General features: G+C 34.5%; 1 protein-coding gene across 1 annotated transcript; it reads right to left on the minus strand.

Annotated features, from left to right (window-relative positions):
- Nucleotides 1–156: 156 nt before the first annotated feature.
- Nucleotides 157–5,908, minus strand: LOC110020540 (nucleobase-ascorbate transporter 2-like). The gene is made up of 14 exons (XM_020718679.1): nt 5,272–5,908; nt 5,081–5,178; nt 4,544–4,720; nt 4,361–4,461; nt 4,141–4,216; nt 3,607–3,666; nt 3,121–3,305; nt 2,936–3,032; nt 2,058–2,144; nt 1,914–1,972; nt 1,479–1,570; nt 1,026–1,103; nt 782–942; nt 157–701 (listed from the first exon to the last, which is right to left on the minus strand). Exons 1-14 carry the CDS (start codon nt 5,360–5,362, stop codon nt 489–491), a joined length of 1,575 nt encoding a protein of 524 aa, XP_020574338.1. The 5' UTR covers nt 5,363–5,908; the 3' UTR covers nt 157–488.
- Nucleotides 5,909–11,386: the final 5,478 nt, after the last annotated feature.

Consider the following 11,386-nt stretch of genomic DNA (forward strand, 5'->3'; position numbering starts at 1 on the left):
CGTTAATCAAACGGCAGGACATGGTCGTCGGATAGCTTCCGTGAATTCACAAAAAAATACGGTGCGGCGAACGCCAGTTTAGACCGAAAGCGTGGTCTGGAAAGACAAGAACAAACAGCCCCTCACTCCTGTACAATATATTAGTAGGAAGCCCCTTGTACATATTGACAACCAAAACAGTCTTCAAGATTAAAATTTTTAAAAAAGAAGATAAATTTTACATATTAGCAGAATAAATTACATAATAAATCCAGAATCCATAAATACTACTACTTACAACTAAAAAACAGACCCAACTTCCATCATTCTAATAACTGCATCAAGTTCCCTAAGTTAGGTGGGGTCAGATTCAGTGGGTTCTCTCTTACACACTTTCATTGAACTCCCTTAATTCTCTCAAAATTTGCTCATCAAATAACCCAACCCCCCCAAAAGCTCTTCTCCATAACAATACAATCTATCTGAACAAAGCCTGCACTGTTTGTTCTTTAAGAAGGTGGGAAGAAGCGATTAAGATTGAAAGGAAGAGTGTAGAATTCTTCATTTCTACTATCTCCCTTAAAAGTTCTGAATCTGACCCACCATGGCATTCCTCTATCTTTACCCGTCTCCTTGAAGTCCAGCGTGTTGTCCAGAAACACAGAAATAATCAGAGCAACTGTTGCTGGAGAAGAGAATATGGTGTTGATGTAGTCATTGAACTGCATTTCATTGTTTCAACTCTTGATTAGTTAGTATAAAGACATAATCTTTACACATTTTAAGCAGTCCAGATGCATACCCATTCTGCTTTGGTGTGAGCAGGACCGTGATTCGCACTCTCTGTATAGCTGAAGAAGTACTCCGGTATTGACAGGCCGAGGAACATGGATACGCCAACGATGAAGAGATTGCGCATCGAGTTCATGTTCGTGAACTGCAAGAAGGAGAGACCCACAGCCGCTGAGAGAAGAAGAAAGCAACCATTAGGAGACAGGGTAAGAGTGATCAATGATGAATAAGATGGGGGAGGAAAGAGAACACACCAACGAGGCCGAAAAGAACGCAATAGAGCGCAGCAAATATGGTGAAAGGAATGGAGGCAAATAGTGCTCCAAACTTACCTGGTAACAGAACAGTACAAAGTGTGAGATTAAGAAGAAAAACATAGTTTATTTAAGGCCAACATTATTATTTTTTGCATTGAATTTTTGGAAAATTTACACATATGTTACACCTAAACTTTTATATTTACTTGCGCACTTTGGTGTTTTGAACTTATGGGTGAAAAGGTGTATTTCACTTGTAATATTGCTATTTTGATGTGATATTAAGGATTTGAGTGCTATGTGTAGATATGAAAGTTTAAGTATATAAGAAATATGCGCTATGTATGTAAATGCCCCTAATCTTTTCTGTAGCGGAGTGAGATATGTATACAAGAAATATGTGCTATGTATGTAAATGCCCCTAATCTTTTCTGTAGCATGAAGACATACCCAAGATGGAGAAGAATATCATGAAACCAGCTGATATCTGTATCACCCTTCGGCTGCCGACCCTCGTGCTTCCTAGAAGTCCCACATTCTCCCTGTGACCTCCTCTAAATATGTTAGTTCTTCTATTTTTAAAGCAAGTATGACTTCTTAAAAAAAGGGGAAGATAAGATACAAACCACTCAATTTCTATATGTATTTACTTATCTAACACAAACATCAATTTTTACATGTGTCACCTTACCTGTCTCACTTCTTAAAAGTAAAAAAGGTGGTATTTTTAATGTGAAATGAAAGATTTGGGTGGTATAAACATAGAAAATAAAGTTTCAGGGTAAGAAATGTAAATATATAGGAATCGGGTGGCATGGATGCAAATGCCCCTAAAAAAAAAGAAAGCCTTTAGTGCACAAAAAAAAAATATAAATCAATACTTACACAGAGACAGTAGAGCCAGAAACTGTACCAAAGAGCCCATCCAGTAAAATTCCAATACCCTGGGATTCATTTTAGTAATGTAAATCAATATTTAGTTTTAAGAATCCAAACTGATGTTTCATTCAAAGAGCGAGAAATCATCACCTGCCATCCGATGCCACGACTAAGAACATGAGCTGGTGGCGGTGTTGCGCTTGCCAGCCTAGCTGCCGCCTTATATGCTCCAGTGGACTGAGATGACATGAATCAAAAGCCTTTTGTGGTTATTTGGTTTGAAATAAACTTATGAAGATTTACAAACATACCACACAATTTCTATGCATTTACATATCAACACCTAAGCTTTGACTTTTAGATCCGTGCCCACCTTACCTATGCATTAAAAGGTGTATTTTCACTTTTTAAACCTTAAAATAGTGTTATTTTTTTATATGATATGAAAGATGTGGGTGGTATAAATGTAAAAAGTATAATAATGTAGGTGTTAGATATATAAATACATAGGAATTGGTGGGTATGTATGTAATGCCCCAAAATCTTGAGCTTTGCTTGGACTGAAGACAAGTGGAGGAAATGAAAAAAAAGACTTAGTTTATTTTCTTCATAAAGAGACTATAAATCCTTCTGTTCTGTTTGGCTTCATGAAAATTAATACTCATATATTCTATTTTAGACGCTTTTAAATACATATCTCACACCTAAACTTCCATATTTACACACGTAACACTCAAGTCCTGAATATCACATTAGAAATAGCACTCAACACATTTTAAAAGTGATATACACCTTTTATGTTCACAAGTTTGAAGCACCAAAATGTATGTAAATATGAAAGTTTAGGTGTGAGATGCAAAAACATAAGAATTTTGTGCCCGGAATGTAAATTTCCCTTATTTGAGTCACATTTCCTATAAAGTATAGAGGAGCTTACCTTCACTTCTATTTACACAACAAGCCTTATTCATTAAAAATTGGGGACAACAAAAAATGCTAGAAAAAATATAAATAAGCTGGTTATTTACCTCAACAAGTGACACCAATACAGCAGCCATCATGCCAAAAGCATGGCCGGCATCAAAAGTGGGTGCCCCCCATTGAAGTGGGTATGGGATTTTTATCCTTCAAAGATATTATTTTTGAGAATGAATAATTAAGATCAAGATATAACCGAGTGGAAAAGAGTTTAAGCAGAAGGAAGAAGACAAACCATGATGCAGAAGATATAAGGTTCGCTCGATCGGTACGACAATTAAACTGAGTTTTCGCTGGCCTGTACTTGTAGGCTCCGCTCACCGTCAAAATATGAGCGTAGAGCCAAAGGATGGCAATTGATATTAGCAAAGCGAAGCGCTCCAGCACAGGTAATCGCCTCACATTCAGATGCTTCAGATACTGAAGAGGGAGAGAAGAAAATTTGGAGAGCTTTACTTCAAAATTATGAATAAAAAATCATAATTTATATACATATTTGGGGAATTTACATACATTGCATTTGCATATCTCACACATGGCACTCAAATCTTTAATATCACATAAAAATATCACTATTAGCACTTTATAAAAGTGAAATGTCCCATTTCATGCATAGGTAAATATATGAAAGTTTTGGTGTGAGATATACAAATACATAAGAATGGTGTGCTATGTGTGTAAATTTCCTTACATGTTTTTAGATTAGAGAGAGTCAGAGTACCTGTGATAATGCGACAAAAAGGATGAGCATGGGAACGCCAATCTCCACACATCTTCCAACCTGAGATGTAAGAAATATTATGTGAGATCAGTTCTAAATCACTTAAAAGGAGTAATGCTTTAGCAATCAGTTCTGAAATAGGCACTCATGGAAAAATTTAGCATTTAAACTGCAGTAAAGATCAATTGATATTATTATAAATAATGGCGCTTTATTTTGCAAGTAAACCTGGTGTATTATGCTAAACTAATGTTTGCATTTAATTGAGGCATTAAATTATAATAAACTAATGTTAGTCGAAGTTGGGTTAAGTTTGTTAACTCATCGAGTATAAAGCCCATATCAAACACGAGTCGGATTGACTCAGTTACACACCTAGGTGCATATGAGGCATTAAATTATTTTTCATCTCAAGTCCCTCTTTTCATTCATAATCCTTCGAGATTAATAAATTTCAAATAATAGCTGAAAATTAAGAACAACTATAGTTTTTGTAATTTTAATTTGAAATAAAAGTAGGAACAGAAACTTTACCACTGGAAAACCTCTATAGAAAAGGCCAAAGCCCACCAACGAGACCACAGGAACCATTCCCACAGGGCTGAAGAATCTGCTATCATAAACCCACAAGAAAAAAAAGAAGAGCCAAACGACATTATTGCATCATCAAAATAGAACTTTAAAATAATTATCTAATAACTTACAGGTTAAATAAATCCATTTTTAATAAGAATCTGAATGATTCAAATATTACCTTGTACATATACCCCATAACTGGCTGTAGCCCAATATAATTTGAATGCTTGAAGAAACTATAAGTGCTCCTTGAATAGCCCTCATGGTTTGTAAAAATCTCTGAAATTACACATAAATATAGCTTAAAAACCCTCCACCAAGAGTCATATGGTTTTATAATTAATCTTTTAGTTCATCAAACCTCATGGTCATTAGCAATTTGGCTGAAGGATGAATCATGAATTATGGAAATCGTAGGGATTAAGAATGCATATGATCCTCCAATTATGGTTGGAAGACGGGTTCCGAAGAGGGTTTGAATCAATGTGTTGATTCCTCCCACAAATAGCAATGTCTGAACTACCCTCACCTTATCATCCTGCAACTCATGAACAAATAGAGAAGTACAAGCATCTCATCAATGTGCAAAAAATTAAGAAATGATAGATGCATCTTGGAGCACATTAGAGGTAACAAAATAAAAATTATATAATCATTTGAATATACGACATCCAAGACATGATTCAGAATTTTTATGGAAATAAACAATAAAAAAATAAAATAAAATTCACTATTAAATCAAAGGCAACATTTTGAAGAAAATCCAGTTGGTAAAAAATGAAAAAACTCTCTTCCCCCATACATCAAAAAGCAGAAATGCAAGAAAAAAAAGAATGATTTAGCAAAAAGTTATGATTTTGAAGCACAAAAGCTTGAAGAAAAGAATAAGCATACTCACGTCACTGCCGCCCATTAATGGAACTAGAAAAGTGGGAATCATGACCGCAGTCCCCAACGCCAGTATGTAATGCTGAAACCCTAGAGCTATCGCTTCACCTGTAACCACAATACATAAATTAAATCAAAAACTGTTTTTTAACAGAGAAAAAGATTAGGAAAGATATGGAACCGGGTTTTAATCCAGCGTACCCCAGGATGGGTTGGAGTCTATGCAGTACTCGAAGCCCTGAAGCTGATCCATGGGTGGATGACTAATCTCCTCCGGCTTGAAATCCGACATATCTCACAGGGGAAAACCAGAAATCCAAACAAAGACCAAAAGAGGGGGGAAAGCCAGTAAAAATCGAAACTTTATTCTTTCCTTGTCGTTAAACTCTGATTCCTTCTCCAGGGATTAGTTATTTTAATATCAGCAGAGCGAGAAGGTGTTGAAGATAAAAATAGGAAATTTCTTCTTTAGCCAGCTCTTATCTCTATTGCAGAAGATGGGTTTCCTTTATCAACAAGCTGGAAATGAGAGAAACTAGATGATGATGCCGTGCAAAATCGAATCTTTTCTTTCTTGGCTATCTTCTTCTCTGTATTTCTTCACTAGGTTTAGTGTACCTCAAGATGACGAGGAACCGGAAAGGGAGTGCCCAAAGGTTTATGGGATGTAAGTGCGCCAAAAGGGTGAAAAAGAGAGAGAGAGAATGGTCCTGCAGCTTGAAAACAGGGGAGAGAAAAAGCAGTTGCCACCCACAGAGAGCTTCTTCTTTATATGTTCCTCTTTTTCTCAGTATCTTTCTCTCGCTCTCTCTCTTCCCCCTCCTGCGTCTTGTCCTCAGCAGCAGTGATAAATTATCCGTTGAGATATCATGTGACGAAAAAACCCTTGCTTGGGTCTGCAAAGTGAAAATTGCGTGGAAAGTTACCGTTGGGTGGCCTGGCTGGTGCTTGTTTTCATGAACTCCTGCTCCTTCTTATGTGCGCATTTATACTGTAATATTAATAATTCAGTACAGTGTTGGTTTCTTGTTCACCTCGTGTTACTTATTTTCTTACTCTTTTTGGTAAGGTATATATCCAAGACAAGTATTTAGTAGGGGTATTTGGCTATCTGATTTTAGGAGATCTGAAATACAAGTACTTTCAGTTTTGCAGTATTTAGTTGGGGGTATTGAAAAGCATTTAAAATTTTGAAATATTCTAAATATAATATAAAATAATAATATGAATTTATAATATTTTGTTAGTAATTATAAAGAAACATAAAACATGCACGAAAAAAGTGCTATAAAAAATGGGTCAAGACAGATGAGGATGGTGTTATGTGTCTTTTGCAAACTTTTGGTTGGTGTTCTCCTTGATTTAATTCAACAAGGATGCCTTTCAATTCTCTTGTCTTGTACTTACATAATGGAATAATAACTTTTTGACAACAAAGCTTATCAAAGGTTGATTGGCCATCCACTTGGTGTACATGTTACATGCCAAAGAATTAGCCACATTCATTTAATTTCCAATATATATAGATCATTATCCTATGGGACCGTTTTTTTTTAATGAAACATGTACTCTATGGCTTAGATGATTTGGTAGAAAGAAGCATGTAATATTATTATCTTAATATATAGTTATTTATAAGATTTCATAAAAGTAGAATTCTCATGTTCATACCTCCATTGAAGCACTCACTTATACTCGATTGATAACATATCTTAGCCTGAAACATACTCAAATGATGAGGGTAAGTAGGCAAATGTGGCTTCTCCATCTTGGAATCAAGGTGGCCAATAAATCATCTGCAAAGCGCCACTATAATAGTAGTCACAACCTACCTAACCGACTCTATAAGTCACTATCCAAAGTATTTTAATCTATTCGGCCATTAAGTCCACTAGTTGGCATCATATGCTACACAATTGGCATATGATGATATATGATGATCAATCATCTTTAAAATTTGGTGCATTTGGCTACTACCAAGTACGTGCCTTCCAATGCTGAGCATGATTACCACACAACAATCAAGTGGACCACTCTTGGAATGAGTCAATAATGATTTTTTTGATTAATTCTTATGCATGCATGCAAGTCAAATCATGTTGTTTATAAGAAAATCTTAGGAATTCAGATTTATATATAAAAATTCAGATGTCTTTTGAAATTTTATTTATTTTTAATTTATACATGGTATTTATAAAAAAATAAGAGCATTATTTATTAATGTCTAACTCAATCTCTCGTGACATTTATTTCTTGGACTAGTTTTTTCAAATATTTTGACCATCAAGGTTATTTGCTTAAGAAAAATCTAGCCTGACATTTGCTTACAACTCATGTTAGGTTATGGTTGCATCTTATCAAGGTTGAGTTACATGACATGAGTTTGGTTAATAAAATTATTCTTAGCATAAAACATGAAAGAAACTACGTATTATAGCTATGTGAAGATGTAAAAAGAATTGGTAGAATCAATCCTACCCAAAGTACAACTTTGAATGATCTTGATTACTAATGCTTTAGATTTCCCACATTAAGAAATCTCTCGACAGCCTTCATAAGTCTTATCTTTAGAAATTCTCAGTCCTAAATTCAAAAGAAACATTTAAATACATTACATAATGGTACTTATGCTATTGGCCTTAGGTCACTTACAGTTATTTATGTTCCACTCTGATATATTAATAATCTCACTACAATAACAACAAAACCTTAATCCCACTACGTGGGGTCGGCTACATGAATCTTTTTTCTAAGTAGTCAAAAAAGAATTCACTTTATAATTTGTCCAATATGCACTTCCTCGTATTAATGGCTTTACGAAACAGTAAACTAATGTCTGGCAACTATTATTATGGATGAATTTGTTCAATACATGCATTTCTTCTTACTTTTTTGAACTCATGTATGAAAATATTGACTTAAGTTCTACATTATCCACTTAGATTATCCATAAGATTAAGAGTGAAATTTCATGAAAAAGTTTATTTGATACTCCTTTACTCTTTGGATGTGTCAAGTTGAATCTACTGCCTTAATTCGACAAAATTATTTCTAATGCATCATATATTTGAGCAATAAACAATAATACAACTCATTTCACTAAGTGAGAATATCAAATAGGCAAGGATTGAGCATTCTTAGTGAGTTGGTTGAACAATAGTGATATCACATCATACACTTGATGTGAATATAGAAATCCCATCATGATTTTTATTCAAATGCCCTTTTATTTCTATATCGGAATGGATGATGACTCTAAATGTCTTATGCTTAAACTTTCAACAATTATATGACATGAATTTATAGATAATATTATCGTTTTTTCTCAATTTTATACAATAATTTTTGGGACTTGTTGAGTTGTCGATGTTTGTTTTGTCTTATAAATTTGGAGCTTTCATGTTTCTATTATATTTGTGGTTTCTTTATTTTCAAAGCATGGGAACTTAGTTATATTTTTATATAAAAAATTATTTAAATTATAGGTTTTTTGGAGATTAGAAATTTTTTATGATTTAGAAATATCATTTTTCACTCATCTAAATCTTTTTATGTATTTAGTCCATTTTTTTATATCTTTTTTTGGGAAATAATTATAGCCTTTATTTTATAATTTTTTCAAATGTTAAACATTTTATTTTGTTATGTTGCTTAGAATTAGTCCTTTTGAGTGGTGATTTTGGGGTTTTTTGGTTTGTCGTAAAGATAAAATTTTTATTTTTTTAAAGTAAAGTTTAAGTAATTTGGGCGTAAGTTGAAAGAATTTTAAATACATTGTAAAATCATAATATATTTAAAATTAATTATTTAGTCTATTTTCATTGTATTTAAAATTATCGGATGTGAGTGAATTTTAAATGTACAATGAAGAAAATAAAGTATACAATTAAGATAATATTATATAAGTCTTTAAACATCTTTCTAAATTGATGTTCATCAATATATTTCAACTAGTGAGCATCTTATAGTATGTTACTCTTTATGCTCTTAACATACTTCATGTGAATATGCCATTCAAGGATAAAAGCCTATTGGCAAAAAAATCTAAACTATTTAAATGTCAGTTGATGCTCAGGTTAACTTAGTTCAATTTGTTTGTGAAGTCTTTTTGACTAAGCATGTCATTATCACTCGAGTCTAGTACCATTGCTTGGCTATATAACCATTATTAAGAATGATACAAGAATTCCATAATTTTTTTCTTTTGGTTTGATTGATTAAATTAAAGTTTTCTTCACCAAAATCCTCATATGAAGTCAATTCTAATCCATAACATATGTTTATGATGAGACCTTAGCATAGCTTAGTTATAAACCTCAACCCAACCCATATATTAAATTAACTAAGACTAACCCTAAAATCACTCTAGAAATTATAATGAGTTTAACAGACTTATAAAATGATATCATAGATAATTTAAATCTTCATCTCAAATGCTAACTAAAATTTACTAGAGCAAGCTCTAATTTAGCCCTAACACTGGCTAAACTATAATTAGGCTTATGAGCCCAATTAGTAGTCAAAGAATTTAGTAATCTTACTTAGCAATTTAGTTATAATGGAGCTGAATAAAATTGCCTGGTAGATTTTTTGTTTGGATCGTGGCCCTAGGTTTAACCTACGGTCAACTTAGTCCTCAAATCCCCAAGACTCTTGGTCTAAGATAAATACTTTGGATAAATTCAACTAATCAATTTTAAAAATCAACGTAGTAAGTGCTAGTAGGTTAACACGGATTTTATCGACCCTGGTAAATCTTTAGATTAGCTTATAAGGACCTTTCACCCTAGTTTTATTTGAACATGAATGTAGCTTTTAAAATTATTGGAGTGCTAAGAAACACAAATTTATTTAAATCTTCTTCAAATTTATTTAAGGATTTCCATAATTCTTGTAATGTTTATAATAATCATGAAGTGTATATATACGCTTTTGGAGAAGACTTTGGTACACAGTTCCAAGCCTTCCAGTATGTTGATGAATCTTCCCTGAACTTCTTCATAGAATTCAAATTCCCTTTTGTTCACTTTACTCATTTTGTAGTATTCTATCATCATGATGATCAGTGGCTCTCGAGGATGCTCACTTATTTCAATATTGGTAGGAATCCAGGCTAGTGTTGTCTCTGTATACAGCAGAATATATGACTCCCAAATTAGGTGATCGGTGACCTAAAATCTGTCATCGGGGGACATGTACTCATCCAGAGTACTCTAGCATTCTATGTTGAGAACATTGTAGTCTGGGCATTCCACAAATGCCCCTGTAGCTGGTGTACATGTGGGAATTTTGGCGTTACATGTCAAGCAACCCGCACAAAGATCAATTTAAACTCCTGGTATCTCTGGCTCTGTAGCGAACTCGGACTCATCCTCTGTTATAGGCAAGCTAGAAGAGTTCTCTCTCATGTCTGGATCATAGTTTTCCCCTCAGGAATAAGGATAAGTAAATTTTTTGCCTCCTGTTGGTGACTTCTTTCTTCACGCATGAAAGCTCTAGGTTTTTTATATTTCACGTTTCTGCATTGTGTTCTTCGCAGTGGTGCATCCGGTAGTCTTTCTTCATTAGCAACGACTAGGCCTCCGGTTGGTGCAGCTATCATGGATGGCAGGCAACTAGTCCCCTCCATCGGATCTTGCTGTATTATCACATTTTTCCCCTTTAGTGAGAAATTCTCCCTGGTTCTGATCTTCAACAACGATGGTAGCCCTTCTTTTTCTTGACAGCTAACCATTTCCATCAGGGGACCCTCATAATCCATGTCGACTTGATTGAAGTCCATATCAAAGTCTATGGTGCCACCCTGTGGTGCCCTTTCTTAATTAAGTGTCAGGTTCCAACCATCTTTAAAAGAAAAAATCAGCTTCTGTCATGACATTTTCTCTACAGATGTCAGGAAAAATATATGTGCGCTGAAATTTAGCAGGAACAAGAACAAAACAAAGCATTTTTTAGAGAAAATTTTCAATTTTTTAGAGGAAAATTTCAGTTTATATTGGTAAAAAAATTGTTTATTTATGTGTGTGTGTGTGTGTGTGTGTATATATATATATATATATATATCATGGTTCCCTGTTCATCTCGCCCTCACGGTGCCCTAGCCGTGATTCTTCGTTGCCCTCCTCGGGACTGCCCTAGCCGGCGGCTTCTCCGCCCGCTGGTCGCTCTTCTCCTGCCGGCTTGACAGCAAGGGATTGCGATGTTCGAGACGGAGGCGGAGGCAGAGTGTGGGAGTCGGGAGTTCAGCGGCGTTGCGTTTCCTCTTCTCCATGGCTGGGGAGATCTTTTCTCTCTGCTTCTCTCCCGCTCTCTTGCG

Source organism: Phalaenopsis equestris, unplaced genomic scaffold, assembly GCF_001263595.1.
Source record: "Phalaenopsis equestris unplaced genomic scaffold, ASM126359v1 Scaffold000099, whole genome shotgun sequence".
NCBI lineage: Eukaryota > Viridiplantae > Streptophyta > Magnoliopsida > Asparagales > Orchidaceae > Phalaenopsis > Phalaenopsis equestris.